Source organism: Microcebus murinus, chromosome 14 (genome assembly GCF_040939455.1).
Source record: "Microcebus murinus isolate Inina chromosome 14, M.murinus_Inina_mat1.0, whole genome shotgun sequence".
NCBI classification, from domain to species: domain Eukaryota; kingdom Metazoa; phylum Chordata; class Mammalia; order Primates; family Cheirogaleidae; genus Microcebus; species Microcebus murinus.
This window is the reverse complement of record NC_134117.1, coordinates 10,744,126-10,760,229: the sequence shown is the minus strand read 5'-3', so window position 1 is coordinate 10,760,229 and position 16,104 is coordinate 10,744,126. Positions and strand designations below refer to the sequence as shown.

The window sequence follows — 16,104 nt, the reverse complement described above, 5'->3', positions numbered from 1 at the left end:
AAGCTCTGTGACCGTGCTCCCCTCAGCCTGCCCTTTCTCCGGCTCTGACGTTAGTGGGCCGGGAAGGATGAGGACGTCAGTGTGGAGAAGGGGCCGCGTTTCCTGTGTGGCAGATCACAGCCTGCTCGGCACAGGCTGAGTCCAGCATCGGCTGAGAACCGACGCACTGGGCTGTAGATGTATTCGTTCATTCCCCCATCAAGTGCTGGTGCACGCCAGCCCTGTGCCAGGCCCTGTGCTGGGCCTGGGTAGTGGGGAGCAGGACGGCCTGGTCCCTGCCTACCCCAGGTCAGGTCCAGCCCGTCTGGACTCCTGTCCTGTGGGCCTAAGGACTTGCCTCGATGTAGGTCCCCAATGTGCTGCGAAAAGCAATTCCAACACCCTGTTCAAGCCGAGCATTGACTGGTAGACACCAGGGATGTTAAGTCTCTCCCTTAAAGGAGCAGCAGATTTGTTTTGACAAAATAAGTGTAAACAAGATCTTAGTGAATAACTTTTCTCATGGCTGCTCCTGCTTTCATCCATCGTATATTTATCAGTGACCTCATAAGCGTCCAGACTGTCCTGGGCTCATAAGCGTCCAGACTGTCCTGGGCTCATAAGCGTCCAGACTGTCCTGGGCTCTGCAGGGGAGGCAAAGAGGGTGGCGGTGGAGAGAGAAAATTTACAGTTTAGCCGAGGAGGCAGGGCCAACTCCTAGGACAGCAGCCAGAGGTCTGAGACAGCACGTAAGTTACACGATCACGTGTGCAGTGGGGGCTGCAGAGCCGAAGGAGCTCAGAGCAGGGGAGGAGCCGTGTGCTTAAGTCAGCCTCTCTGGAGGAGGATCGGAGGGAAGGGCATTCCAGACAATTCTTCTGGACCAGCCCAGCCAGTGGATGTAAACGCCCAGGTTATAGGTGGTCCCTGAGCTGCCGTGGTGTCCCCTTCTCGCAATCCCCTGGAGGCTGGAGCTCCTGGGCTCAGAGTGCAGAGCAGCCCTGGGTCCGAGGACTCTGAATGATCGGTAGGTCAGCGGCACATCTGGGCGACAGGGGTGCCTCCTCTCCCCCGAGGGCCGATGGAGGTTGCCAGGTGGTGCCGTTCATGTGATGTCATCCACCTCTCAAGGTCTCGAGTCCTTGTCTGCTGCTGCCTTCGAGCCCTTAGAAGCTAAAAGATGCAGAGTAGTTGTTCTGCTGTCAGCAAGAGCTGGGTTCAAATCCAGCTCTGCCTCTTACTAGCACCGTGACTCTAGGTGAGTTCCTTCTTAGCACCTCTTTTTTAGGCATCTAAAATATAGCATCTGCTTCATAGGGTGGCCGTGAGGATTGCGTGAGACAAGCATGTAGCGTGCCTAGAACGGTGCCGGGTGTACAGGAAGCGCCCCGATCATGTTTTCTGCTGTTTCAGTTGTTGTTATTATCGTACATCAGGTGGCGAACTGGGAAGACCACTGTCCAACCCAAAGCTCATCTCTTTCTGGAAACTAGCTCTGCCAAACTATAAAAATCCACGTCAGAAATCCTGACAGCATGAGCTGTGTAACTCCTCTCAGTGAGGTCTGAATCTAGACTCCAGCTTTCCCCGTGTTCGATTCTGCTGGCGCAACATGCCTGTCCCCCACTTCTCGCCCGGCACGTGGGCACTGGGGGGCTCAGCGTGCCTGGGAATACGCCCAGCGCTCCCTCGTCACGCCAGCCGCAGCAGCTGCTCTTGAGTCTGGGCTCAGCTGAGCAAAGATGGGAGCGGGCTCTGTGGAAGCAGCCGATGTGGCTTGACACTGGAGCACCAAAGGCCCAGCTCGGGTTCCAGCGGGCGGAACCCACCATGCTCTGTTTCTTGGGGAAAGGAAGTCGGGGTGTTGTGTGGACTGAGGGGGGACTGGAAGCTACGAGAGGACTCCGGGAGCACAGGATAACTGCTGCCAGACGTTTGTCCTCTGCATCCCAAGAGCGAGGACCAAGGGGCAGTATGACAGAAAGACGGGCGTGCTCTCGAAATGAACGTGCACGCTGAGCACGGTGTTGGGGAAGAACCTTGGGCACTGGGGGGGGAGTGCTTCCTGTCCCGGGAAGCGCACACACTGGTTGGCTGAGCCTTTGATGGGGATCGTGTCTGCAGGATCGAGGGTGGCTGGGGGTCTTGGGACCCTGAGTTATCAGGACTTTCAGGAGACCATCGGTCACCTCCCCCTTCCCAGGCACTCATTTCTCAAGCTGCTTTGGCCGGCCCAGCCGTGAGCCCTGCTAGACCCTGGCCATGGCCCAGAAAGGAGCTGGGAGCCTCGTCAGGGCTGGGGCAGGGCGAGCCAGGTCTGCAGGGAGGCTGCTATTTGCCTTGGCCCCCGGCTTGCCCAGCCACTTCCCTGCCCTGCCCTCCTGTGGCTTTGGTGTGATGAGCTCATAGCTCCAGGTGAAGCCAGGCTGGGGCCCTGGAAGGCAAGGTGGGCCCAGCCTCCCCGGCTTCAGGACCCCCACCCCACCCTGCTCTTTTTTCTGGCAGGCCAGGGCAGTGTGCAGGGAGAGGCGGTTGGGCAGACTTATCCAAGGGTCGATCTGAAAAGCTCTTGAGAGAGACTGAGGCACGGTGATGACTCCCAGGCCTGTGTTGCCCCAGCTGTATGGCCAAGATGCAGGTGTGGGAGGGAAGGAGGCTGAGTGGGTTCAGAGACCCCGAGGTTGGTGAGCTCTGCGTGGGTCTCTGATGCCTCCCTTCCCACCAGGCTCACGACCTCCCCACGCCGCTCTCCAAATCAGAGGTGGCGACATTGAAGCTTCTCTTGTTCATCAGCCTCATTTTGTAAAAAGAGAAACCAAGGTCCAGAGAGGAGAAAGATGGGTCTGAGGTCATGCAGGGTCAGAGGTAGAGCTGGTGGCAAAGTCCAGTCCCCTGGCCCCAGCCCCATGCTCCGGTGTGCTTTCTGGAAAGCTGCGAGCCAGGCGGGGCCCGGGCTGAGGCCACTCACTCCTGGGGCTCTGGGCGCACCACGGTGCAGCTCTAAGCATGGCAGGCAGCGGCCCTTTTGTTTCCCTTAGGCGGAAGCCGTGCAAGGCACAGCTCTTCCTCACCCAGTTGCTTCAGGGAGACCTTCATTTCTGGCAGATGAGCCATGGGGGGGGGGGGTAGGGGGGGTGGCGTGAGAATAGGGGCCTGAGATCCATACTCCCCATTTGGAAGCGTGTGGCCTCCCTGTCACATTGCTTTGTTCGTTCATTTGTCCAATCATTCGTTCATTTTACACATACACCTGCACTCCTGCTCGGGCCAGGCACCGTTCCAGGCGCAGGGGATGAACGGTGAGCTAGCCCTTATAGTTCATGCGGCACCGGGGTGCTAACTGGGGAGCTTTAAAAGGAAACACCCCACCCCCAGAGATTTGATGCAATCCGTCTGGGTGTGGCCTGAGCGGTTCACTTTCTAAAACTGCTTATAGCTGCATGGAAGTTTTTTTTCAAGGGGAGAAAAGGTTGTAGAAAGGATGTCCTCCTAGGGGGACGGCGCCCCCCGATGGTGGCAGGTAGAGCACAAGTGAATGAAGGTCCTAAGTCCCCAGGACAGGGACGGCAGTCACCACCGACCAGACTGCCCTGGTGCCTGGCACCTCAGCAGGCCTGGTCCCGGTGCTCTGGAAGGTTCCGCCTTGGGCCATGCAGGGTGAAACACGACGCCCTCCAGAGCACCTGCACATTACCCAGTCCCCACACGGACAGAGGAGACGTCTGGCAGTCACAGTCCTCCGCTTTCCAGGCTCTTCCTAATCACAGCAATTTGGCAGCTGTGCTTTTGGGATAGTTGTTCTCCCCTCATTTGTAAAACCTTGCAAATCTTGAAGTGTTGAGACGACTACAGGTCGCCCATTGGTGTATTTCCTTCCTGCCCCAGATTTTAAAGACCCTGCACTGCTGATGTGTCTGCCAGGTGCCTTTTCTGCTCACGCCTCTCGGTTGTCGCATTCTCTCCAGGTTATCGCAGACGCCGGGCTTTGCGGTCACAGGCTGCCAGGCTTTGGGACAGAGGAGGAGGCGTAGGGCTCAGTGGCTGAGACCTTCTTCCCAGTGTGCCAGGCCTCTTCCAGCTGTCGGCCGCAGAGCATGTGGACCTGCCCGCCACGTGGCCCTGGCCATTCCCTCAGTCTACGCGACAGCCGCCCCTCCATTCACCACCTCCCCCCAGTGCTTTGTCCTGTTCCCACTGCAGAGAAACATCCAAATTCTTTGCTTTTCTTGGCCTTGAGGATGAGACAGAGGTCACTACCTGACTCTGGGGGCCCCGTGGGGACGGCATGTTCTCTGTGTCCTGTCCATCTCAGCCCCTTGGCCAGAAACCTCCTTCGCTGCGTCCAGTGCGTTCAAGCCACAGCCCTGACCCTCAGCAGAGAGGCAGGCCCCCCCCCCAGCACTCCTCAGCCCATCCTCTTCTTCTTCCCACAGATTCACAGACAAGAACCTTCTTTCCTCCTCCCAACCCCCGCCTGGCAGCCCAGGCCCAAACACCCTGCCACTAAGTGGTTTTACACGTGGCCTGTCCAGGTGCCACCAACCCTTATAAGACCTGGGCTTAATATTTTGGATCCTACAGAGACATGTGGCAAGCACAAGACATTCAGTACAACTTGAGACCAGAATGAAGGGGACAAAAGGCACAGGAAGACAGTGGGATTTGGTTTGGGTGTGTTTGTGTAATTGCCATATGTCATTTTTTTATTCACATGAAAACATCTTTCTTGAAGTAATAGGAGCCCACTCAGCTGTTGCTAACCAGATCCCGAGCGTGTCCCTCCTCTCCTGCTCCTTCCAAGGGGCGGGTGGGAAGGATTGGCGTTGCCGTGATGCTATCTCGCCTTTCAGACGTCAGAGAGCTTTCTCCTCAGAGCAGACGCCCGATTGTTTTCTCTGGCTTTGGCAGGGATTTTTAAGAGAAAGCTGTTTTCAAATCCCTTTTCTGTTTATTGTCTCAGACCTGCAATGCTGCGGAGTGGAGGGCCTGCTGCCTGATCCGGTCTCCTCACATCTGTCCCCAGATTGCCTTGGGGTCTGGTAGGACCTTCTAACCCCCCCAACCTGGTATTGCAGGAAAACAAAGTTAATGGAATGAAATGCACCTCCAGTTGGTGGAGAGGTGGCTCCAGGCATCCCTTTTGGACCTCCCCACTCCCCCCCTGCCCCCACAATCAACATGTGGTTTCATTTCCAAGGGCTCCGGTGTTAGCATTTCCATTTCCTCAGGAAGCCGCGTCCCGTTCTTGCTCTTACTTCTGAGACGGAACGTGTGTTTTCCTTGGCGCCAGCTCCAGGAGTGCCTGGGGCAGCGAGGAAAACAGTCCCGCGCAGGTTCTGGTCTCAGACACCCTCCCCACGCCCCCGGCTGTGGCTTTTTCTTGGTCTCCATCCCTGGGGGTGCCGCGCACTCTCCCCCGCCGCACCTGGGCCCCGTGGCCACCCGAGGGGGGCCGCGCCGTCCTCAGTGCCTGCGCCCCGGCCTTCTTTCTGCTGGGAAACTCTGGTTGCCCTCCCAGAGTCCGCATACCACAGGCTCTTAATTAAGAAAGTATGTTCCCACTTCGTGTCACTCGAAAAGAATGAAAACAGTGACAGCATTTATTTATCTTCACTATCAATATCATTCCTGTTCTAAGTCCGTTGGGGGTTGTGAGTCTTGCAGGAATTGACTGGGTTGTGAGAGTTTAACCTCGGGCGTGTGCTATGGGGACACATGTGGCTTCTTCCCGAGAGGGAGAGGGCGCAGGACAGCGGAGCCCCGCCTGCCCCGCGGAGCTCGGGGCTGAGTGGCTCAGTGGTGTTGGAGCAGCTCTCGCCTGCCTAGGTGCCGCTGGGTGGTCAAGACGCCTCTCACCACCAGCTATCCAGGCGAGGAGATGTGATCGAAGTGGCTGCCGTTTGTGTGGGGCCTGCCGTGTGCCAAGACTGGGCTGCGTGCTCGCGTGTGTCGCTGTGTGTTGTTGCTCGTCCTCAGCAGCCGTGGGCTGGGGCTGCCCCGCCAGGAGCGGCACTCTCGCCGTCTGGAGCAGGGTGATTCTGTGTGGTGGGGGCTGTCCTGTGCAGTGTGGGATGTCTAGCTGCGTCCCTGGCCCCCACCCACTCACCAGGAGTAACCCCCAAGTTGTGCAAACTGAAAATGTCTACGGACATTGTCCAAACTGTCCCCAGTTGAAAACCGCTGAGCTTAGAGGATAGGGGTAGGAGTCAGACCCCAGCCCGTGCTAGCTCTGGGGAAGTCCTTGCCCAAGCGTGGCAGCCCTGCCTGCCTCGGGGATCCAGGCAGCCGAGTAGCCTCTTGGAGTGTTTGAGGCGTGTCCTGGTCAGCTACAAGCACTCGCCTTCTAGAATCTCCACGGGGACCCAGCTTCATGGCGGAGGCCGGGGACAGAAATTATTTAGTAGCGCTGCAGCAGCTTGCTCTGTGACCTCAGAGGCTGAAGGGTTATCAGCGAGCATTTTCTCCATACCAGCAGTAAGGCGGTTCACTTCCTTGTTATGCGTGTGTTTACTAGAGTAGCGCTTTTAATTTTCTGCAAGAACTTTTCCTTTGCACTCACAACTCGCCTAACTAGCGAGGGGAAGAGGCCTAGCTTTTGGCCTCGGTATTCAACATGCCTGCTTCACTCAGCTTAATCGTCTCTAGCGTTTGATTGAAAGTCAGAGATGTGTGATTCTTCCGTTCATTTGAACACTTAGAGGCCATTGTGCGGTTGTTAATTGGTCTAATTCCAATATTGCCGTGTCCCAGGGAGCAGGGAGGCCCGAGGAGAGCGGGAGAGATGGGAGAATGGCTGGTTGGTGGAGCGGTCGGAACACGCACAGCATTTATCCATAAAGTTTGCCGTCTTCCACCGTGCGGTTCTCGGTGCCCCAAAACAATTACAATGGTAACATCAAAGCTCACTGATCACAGATCACCATAACCGATATAATAATAATGAAAAAGTTTAGAATACTGAGAGAATTACCAAAATGTGACACGGAGCACATGCTGTGGGGAAAATGGTGCAGAAAGACTTGTTGGACGCAGGGCTGCCACAAACCTTCAATTAGGTTTAAAAAACACAACGTCTGCAAATACGGTGAGACACACAGTAAGATGAGGTGCCTGCACATTGTCTGGCAAGGCTGTCACTACAGCGGCAGAGTTGGATAGGTGTGGCGGGGACCACGTGGCCCTCAGAGCCTAAAATGCGTACGGCTGGCCCTTTACAGAGACGCTTCCCTACCATTGCCCCTGGACCAGGGGTCCACATGCCAGACCAGGAATCCCCGCTGGGGCTGGAGAAACAGAGCTTTGCAATCCTGGTTAAGACTGAGCCTGGAATTGGGTCCAAGTCCCTGTAATCATCTGCCTCCGTGAAGCTGGCACCTCGAGAAGGTCTCCAGGCTGAGAAGGAACGTAGAGGTTATTTACTCTAATTTTCCCATTTTATGGATGAAGGAAGTGAGGTCTAGCAGTGGAAGTGACTTGTCCAAGGCTGCACAGACAGTGGATGGCAGGGCTGAGACTGCCCTGCCCAGGCGCTCTCCCACTGGGCATCCTTGGCAAAGGGCCTGGGCTGTGCTGCGGGCAGTGGCTTGCTATGAGAATAGGTGAGAGACAAGGGAGGTCTCAGCAAAGCCCTCTGGTGTCACCACGTGAAGGTGGTGGGGACAAGGGGCCCCTTGACTCTGTTGGTTGACAGTTTGGCAAGTCAGGCTTGGTCAAGCTTGACCTGGAAAAGGGAGAGTTGGAAGCAGCCGGGCTGTGCCCAGACCTCTAGGACATGCGTGTTGCCTGATGTGTGCGTGTGTACCTGGCATGTGTGTTTTCAGACACTCACAGTCATTACCAAGGAAGCCTTCTTGCTGACCCCTCACTTAACACTCCTGGCTGATTCCTGCCCCTTTGTGCCTTACCCCTCCCCACGTGACCTACCACCTCCTATCCATTTTCTTTAAGCCACTCTTGAAGGTCCACTCGGTGGCACCCTGCAGTGGTCTCAGACCTCGCCCTGAATTCTCCTTCTAACTCACCTTGTCCCACACTTCACCGCGCCCTCCAGGCGTCTCACCTGGAGGTTCACTTCCCCACTCCGGCCCCTCCTTGCTCCTCCCCTCAACCTCAAGCCCCATTTTTCTCTGGCTTTGACCTTTTCCTCCTGCTTCACCTGGACTCAGCCTCTCTCCCGCCTGCATTGCCGTCAGCCACTCTGTCATCCCCATCACTGTACTCTAGCGTGCTCCCCCATGGGCACCACCCCTGAAACCGACCCCACGTCACCAGAGGATGTCTGTGCCCCTCTGCCAAGACAACCTCCTGGGCTCTTCCCGACTGATGTGGGAAGTTTTGTCCCAGGGACACTGTTACGTGGCTTCTCTTCCCAGCGCTATCCGTGCCTAACATTGAAGGAAACTTCTAGTATCAAAAAGCAGGAGACTTGGAAGAGAGCTTGTTGAGTAAACGAAGGACCCAAAAGAATACAGTTAGAATGGCTGGCTGATTCACGGATACTTCAGGGCAGGGGAGCCTGGTGCTTCCTCACATCGTACGTGACGACAGCCTCTTTCTGGCTTGGAGGAAAAGACCAGTGCAGCATGTGGCCCAAAGCAGGATCTTCACGTTCTAAAAGGGCCTGTGTGTGTACAATGCGTGTACTGTGTGCATGTGCCTGTGTGTACAGCATCCTAGTGTTCTCCCAGACCGAAAGATAGAGTCAGGGGAGAGAGGGAAAAGGCCTCTGCCCCACTCGTGGATGCTTCTCCTGACCACCCCCAGCAGAGCACACCTGGGAGAAGGGATGTGACAGCCCTTCCAGCCTGGCCGTCACCAACACAGGCAGCTTCTGTTGACACAGACCGGAAAGGGTCCGCTCCAAGGACATATTGCAGAGCTGCTCAGGTTCCAACTGCAGTGTCGTCTGACTGTCCAGAAGGGACCTGCACCTCGGGTTTGCTCTCCACACGTCAAGAACTTTGATTTTTACCTCCTTCTGTTACCTTGATCATTCCCACATTCATGTTTTTCTTTCCGTGGCCTCATTATCCATTTCTAAAGGAACTATAAACATTGCACTGTGATTTTTATTGTTGTTTTGGGAAGATAGGCCCATTTATATCTTTATTTGAAGTTGAGAAGAAAATACAAAAAGGTGCTTACTGGTCCTTTTAGTTCTTCCTGGGCTTCCAACCAGCAGCCTTCTTGCCTGGGATCCTCCGTGCCGCGGGAGAGGCACGGAACCGAGGTGCTGACAGCTTGTGTTGGAATCACATGGTGTTTACTGTGCGCTGCGAGTCTATCACAGCCTTGTTTCCGCACTGACAGCAAATGCCATATGCAGAGGAAACAGTCCTGTCAGATGGGCCCTTAAGGAATCACAATACGGCACATAACATCTTAGAACTGCTTTTGGGAATGGGGGCGCACCTTGCCCTGATCACACGGGAGCTATGAGTGGCGACGCTTTCTCTGCCGTAACTGAATGCAACGAGTTTGACACAAGGTAATTTACTCTGGTTCTCTATTTGTGCAGGGAAAGCTCGGCTGACTGGGAAAGGATGCAAAGGTTTGTTTTCCTCCCCTCGGGGGAGCAGGTTGAGTGAGAGGCGGCCAGAAAGCAGGCTGTGTCTGCGGGGCATTGTGCTAACAGGTGCAGGCTGCAGACCTGTGACAGGCCACCGAGACCAGGTTCCCTCCTGTGGCTGAAGATCACACTCATCTGACTTGACATTTATTACTGTCACTTGGGATTCTGTCTGCTCACCCACACACACCCCTGCTGCCCTTTCCAGTCCAGTCCAAGCTCCCCGAGGGCTGGGCCCGCATCCCTACGTCCCCCTCCCCCTTAGCACCTGGCACATATTGAGGCTAAATGCTTGTTGGAACGGCCGTTTGTGAGCCATCTGTGCTTGGGGAGGCGGAGACTGCACCCACGGCTGAAGGGCAGAGTTGAGGCAATAGTCCAAGGCTAGTTTGAGCCACCAGACCACTTGGGGACAGGGCCAAGAGGAAGACTTTGCTGGTGGCACATCCACGTGGCTCAGAGCACCCACTCACTCGGGGGAGAAGGACATATTCTTCCTCTACCTACGATATTTAGAACTGGTGAATTCCTACAAAAACAGGCCCTGCCCACAGGCAGTTCACCGTGAAAGAAGTGGGCCCTGGAACTCTCCAGCCCGTGTGCCCAGTCACTGTTCTTTCAGTTGCAAGAGACAGACGCCCGACGCCCACTGGCTTACGCGACCACCCTGTCCTGCAAATAAACTTTCAGCGCGGCGCTCTCTGCGGGGCTCCCTCCCCACACGGCTCTGCTGCCCTGTGCTGGCTGCCTAGAGAGAAAGAGTCCCAGCAGCTCCTGGCTGACCAGTCATCCCAGAGGACCTTCCTGACGATGGACAAAAGCCCTGGGAGGCCCCCCGGGCTGTGTGGTCACATGACCTCGCCTGATTGGCCAAGACTGGATCACAGCCGTCCCTGAACTTATCACTGTGGCTGGAGACAGAGGCTTCTGATTGGCTACAGCCATGTCACATGTCATCCCTAAGGTTGGGAGATGCCCGTTCCCTTTTAGAATGGGAGGCTTGGATTGTATTTGTACAGACTGGGAGAGAGGAGGTATCCTAAAGGAAGGGAGAAGGGTCAGACCAACAATCCCACATCCATGATGGTAACAGGTGGTGTTTAGTGAGCATGTGCTATGTGCCAGCCTCTGGTCTGAGGACTGTCTGTGCACTGTCTTGTTCAATCCTCACGACAGTCCTCGGCGTCAGGTCCCCGGTTTACAGGTGAAAAAATGGAGGGACAGCATTGTCAGGTCAGCCGCCCCAGGTCACAGGCAGTGAGCAGAGGGGCTCTGGGGCTCAGCTCCCGAGCCCATGCCACAGCTACCTGGAGATCCTCCCTCCCTGCCAGTCAGAGCCTGACCTCCTGGACAAACTCCCTGCGACTCCACTCCAGAATCAAAGCTGTGCTGGCGCGATGGCTGTGTTCGCATCTCCTTGTTGCCTTCCGTATCTCAAGATAAGCCCTTGCTGGGGGGATGTTGGCCTGGCTCCTCCTCCACACCTGGCAGGGGTTTACTCATCCCCTCCGGCCACGTCGCCCTCCTTCCCAAGCTCTGGGACCGTCTCGGTGTCCCCACGAGGCCATCTGACTGTGTCCCATGCAGAGCTGCAAAATCAAAGGCCCAGAGTCCAGTGCTGGAGAGGGTCCGAGGCCAGTGCCTCCGGGGTCCTGAGAGCATTTCTGGCCAGAGAAAACTTCATACAGAGGCTTTAGTATCATGGGAGGAAGAGGCAGAAGGAAAGGGACCCCCATCCCAACTCCAACACACGATTTCCGTTTTCAGAGGAAGAAACTAAGCCCAGAGAGGGCAGATGAGTTGTTGGAAGTAACACAGCAAGTCGTTGCCTACCACCCTGGTCCCTGGGCCTCCCGACTGAAAGTCTTGCACTGTTTCCTCTTCAGAACCCTCTTGGCTACCGAGCGGCTGAGGGCGGGTCACTTCCTGTCTCCTTGCCCCTAGCTCCTCGGCTGGAAAATGCAGAGTTTTCACAGTTTGAAGCATCCTAAGACTGTGCTTTTCTCCAACGGGGCAAAAATGATTTTTATTTTACTTTTTCTTTTTACTGTATCCACTTAGGATGCTTTGAGCTACAAGCAGTTGAAAATGTTCTGAACTGCCCTACACAAGGGGAATATGTTGTCCAACAAATAAGCATTTCAGATGCCGTTTGGGATGCAGGCACGGTTTGATCCAGAGCTATGTGACATCACCAGGGCACCAAGTCTACTTCTTATAATTTTCCCCACTCTCACCCTTTCTGTGTGTCAGCCTCTTCCCCAAAGCGGCTTCCCCGGCAGTGTCACACACTGCAGCAGACCCTGGCCTCACACCCACCCACCACAGCCTCCGGAGGAAGAGGGCACCAGGCAGTCCGGGGTTCACTCTGATTGGACTGGCTTGTGTCGTGTGCCTTCACCCTAGCCAGGGCATGGAATCAGTCCCCGGAACTGCCGGCACGTCCACACAAAAGACAGGGCATTGGAAAGGGGGAGGGGCAGGGCAAGAGGCTGGGTTGTAACTGGTGCCTTCCTCTACTGACCTTGTCTCTCTGGGTCTGCCGAGACTTTGACTGCAACAGGGGGTCCTGAGAGTGTGCCGGTCACCTTCCTCCACTGTCCGGCGCTCTGCATCCAGGTGCGGGGTTGACAGGAAGGCCCCGCCTGGCCCTCTCCTGGGTCTCACCACGTTCTTCTTTTCTTGTCTCCAGACAGAGATTACTGCAGTTTATGTGACAAGCAGCCGATTGGGAGGCTGCTTTTCCGGCAGTTCTGCGAAACCAGGCCTGGGCTGGAGTGTTACATTCAGTTTCTGGACTCCGTGGTAAGTCCCTGCTCCTGGGGAGGGAGGGCCCTTTGGTCCTCTGTGATCAGTGGTCGTTTCTGCGCCAAGAAAAAGACCTCATGGTTTAGAAGAGTGAGGAGTAAACTCATCGCCTACAGAACTCTCAGTGCAGACTTTGAGAATGCAAAGTTGTCTCAAGATCTAAACTCGTTGGGTGGCCTGGGGTGGGCCGTCTCCCCTCTGGACCTGGGTTGCTGCTGCCATAAAGTGAGACCCTGTCAGCTCTCGATGCAAGGGGCCTGGGTGATTACGGCGGCACTGCCTGGTGAGGTTGGGCCATTTTCCCAGCACCCCGAGGAAGCTCTCGGATTCTGTGGCCTCTTCCCCCAGCTGAGAAGCCATGTTATAAAATTCCAAAATGTGTGTTTGTATAATTGTTCATTGTCAGCGTGCCCCTAGAATGCAAGCTCCCAGAGGGCAGGACCCTGGGCTTCCTGTTCACGCCTGCCTAGCACAGCGCCTGGCACAGACAGGCACTCTGTAAATGTTTGTTGAATGAATGAGCACTGGCTGTTTCAGGCCAGTCTGGCGGCCAAAGGCTGCACTGGCCTCTGGAAGCGCCTGCCCAGGAAGACGGGGCCCCTTGGCCTGGCCAGCTGCCCCCTGGGCTGCTATCTGAGGAAGGAGGACAAGGGGTGGAGGGGCGAGGAATGGAGACCGGTCGTGAAAGGGATGACGTCATCCAGGCCCCCTCCCAAGGGCAGGCCCCCTCCCAGGGGCAGGGGCCGAGATGCTGTTGTTTCCTAGAGGCCCTCGTGTCATCCCTGGCTGCCGCCGTCCTGACCCATCTCAGTTTCGGGGACAGCCTTTGGGGCCCCGGTTTCTGTGTGTGCTCAGGCTCTGTGCAGCTCTCTAGACTCACGGTCAAACTCTCCACTAGACACGTCCACTGAAGTTACAAGGGCCCCCTCAAAGTCAGCAAGTCCAAAACCCACTCAGCACCTGCTCCCAGGCCCCAAAGCCACCAGCCCCGACACATTCCCTATTCCAGTGACCAGCACCCACAGTCACAGAGCCTGAAATCTTTGCACTGTCCTTGGCCCTGTTCTATCCTTATCCTCTCCCACCTGCTCCTTTGCCTGGTGTGACCCCTCCCAGGCCTGGAGCTCTGCCTTGGTCCCCGTGTGGGCTCTTGGCATCTCGTGTGAGTGATTACAGTAGTTTCAGCCTTCACTGAGCATTAAGAACACCTGGGGAGCCTTAAAAACTACAGAGCCTGAGCTAAAGCCCACAGTAATTAATTTGAGTCTCTAGGGGTGGGGCCTAGTATTTTTATAAATTTTTATTATGGAAAACTTCAAGCTATAAAAAGCAAAAGTCGGCAGAATAGTATAATGAACTCCCATGCACCCTTCACCCCACTTTGACAATGAACTTGTGGCCAATCTTCTTTCATCCACACCCCCATCCTACCCTCTGTAGCACCTTGTATAAATTTGAGATATTATATTATTTCACCTGTGAACTCTTAGATTGTATCTCTAAATGATATGGCCTCTTAAAAAATACTATTATCATAGCTAAAAATGAAATCCTTTACTATCATCAAATATTAGTGTTGAAGTTTCCAGTTTTCTCATATATTTTGTAACTGCATGTTTTAAGAGATTGTTTGAATTGGTCTGGGTAAGGTCCACACACTGTGATTGGTTGATACTTTTGTTGACTCTAGACACCCCATAACCACCCATTTCCTCTTATAACGTATTTGTTGCTTCTCCAGAACAGTTTCCCACAGTCTGAATGTTGCACTTCATCCCCAAGTGTCATTCAGTAGGTTCCTCTGTATTTCTTGTAAAGTGCTAGTTGGGTCTAGAAACCTGACAGATTCATTTTCTCTTTTGTAGGGTGAGGGGGTGGTGGGGTGACTTCATAAGCGGTTTTATGTTCTTCTGTTAGGCGGCATGTAATGTCTGGTGGCCTTTCCTTTTGAGATGGTAGCAGCCATTGATATTCAACACCTAAATCTGTTGGTTAATGCAGGGTTGCAACATGGCAACCTCCTAATTCTACCATTCCTTCTTCATTTGGCAACCAGAACATTTCCTTTCGATTACTACTTGGTGACCTAGTGGTAAAGTTCATAAAGGAAAAGCTTGATTCTTTCCCTGCATCTTCAAGACACCAAATTGGTTCACTAGCTTTCTCCAATAGCAGCACCTAATTAGAGTCTTAAACTTGTGCTTCTAAACATGCTGGGTGCATTTTGATGCACAGTATCATTATCCTCACTGATGCTTCCTGGTCTGACCATTGGCCAGCGGGGGCATCTGGTTCCTTGACTGGGCCTGGCAGTCCCCTATAGTCTCCTTGACGTCTGGGATGATACAGAATCCTGGGCTCATCTTGTACTCAAGTCCGTTGCTTTTCAAAGGAGCCCTGGTTCCTTTTACTGGGGAATGGCACTTAGAGGCCATAGTTCAGCACTAGGGTGTTCACTGCCACTAGATTGGTCATTGTTTTTAGCAGATACTGGGATTTCTTCAAATCTCCCAGCACTTTAATGTGTATCCAGGGTTGGGAAGTAATGACTTCAGGATGAAGTCCAGGTTTGGAGGCTGACTTACCAGATCTTCCATGGACAGGTCCCTGCCTGCCCTTTCACACTCAGTCTGCACCAGAGTGTCTCTGGAGCCCGGTGTTCTAGCCTGGACATCTGCTTGTGGTGGCTGTGACTTGCCAGGCAAGTTTAAGTTCCTTGGCCCTGGCTCGCTCAGTGCCCCTGCCTGCAATGTCTCCCATGGTCCCATCTGCCTGGCAAGTGCCTGCTTGTCCTTCTGTACTCTGCTCTCAGAAGACTTCCCGATGCCCCTATTCCTTCCCCTCTGCTGTGGGTGCTGGCCTCTGACATGCACCTGAGCCACATTGCTGAACCTGCTGGCAGAATGGTGAACTGATAGAGAGTGTCAGGTCCAGGGACAAGATGCCAGGGCAATGCTGGCTCTGCCACCAGCTCTTGGTGGGACCTTGGGCAGATGTTTAACCCCACTATGCCTCGTGTCTTCATCTGTAGGTGGGCGTATAGCTGTGTCTGATGATGGCAGAGGTGTAGAGACGACTTGAGTTCCTACTGCTCAGAGCAGTGTCCGGAACATCACCGAGGCTCAATGAGTGTAGTCACGGGGGGAGGGGTATCTGTGTCTCTGTCTCCTCCACTGGTCGGAAGGCTCTGAGTGGCACAACTTGGTCCATGGTCTCTGAATCAGCCCGCAGTGCCGCGCCTGACAGATGGTCAATGCTTAGACTCAGGCCCAATGGGGGCTGGTGACTTCCCCAGAGTCACAGAGCGAGTGGGGGTGGGGCAGAGGTAGGCCAAGGACCCAGATCTCCTGGCTCCCAGTCCAGTGCACCTTCCCCCCATCACGCTGCCCTGTGGTCAGGTGGACCCTGGCTCAGGCTTCCTAAGCTCCGTGGCAGGGGTGGGCTCCTGGTTTAATGGAGACCTACCGTGAATCTTCCTGCAGAGTGAACCATCAGACCTACCACGAGCCTGTCCAGCGATGCTGTGTTTTTCCCAGATTGGATTTATTTAAAACAAGACCCAGAAGTCTCACTGGCCAAATCCTCATGATTCTGTTCCCAGCCCTGCTCCTTGGCGAGTCTGGGAGAGCACTCGGTTGCCTGTCTTGTTTGTGAACTGGCAGATTTGGGCCCATCACACATCTCCGGGGCATTGATCTCTACAGCGTCTTTGTTTGTGGTCATCACACTTGGGGGCTGTTGGCCGAGAA

General features: G+C 54.8%; 1 protein-coding gene across 2 annotated transcripts in view; it reads left to right on the top strand.

Moving 5' to 3' along the window:
- The window catches only part of GRK5 (G protein-coupled receptor kinase 5), a 192,667-nt gene that overhangs the window by 122,697 nt on the left and 53,866 nt on the right, over positions 1-16,104 (top strand). For both annotated transcript variants that reach the window (XM_012739156.2, XM_076009754.1), the window contains exon 3: positions 12,240-12,352. In XM_012739156.2, coding sequence (XP_012594610.1) covers positions 12,240-12,352 — 113 coding nt within the window. The remainder of the gene's footprint in view (positions 1-12,239; positions 12,353-16,104) is intronic.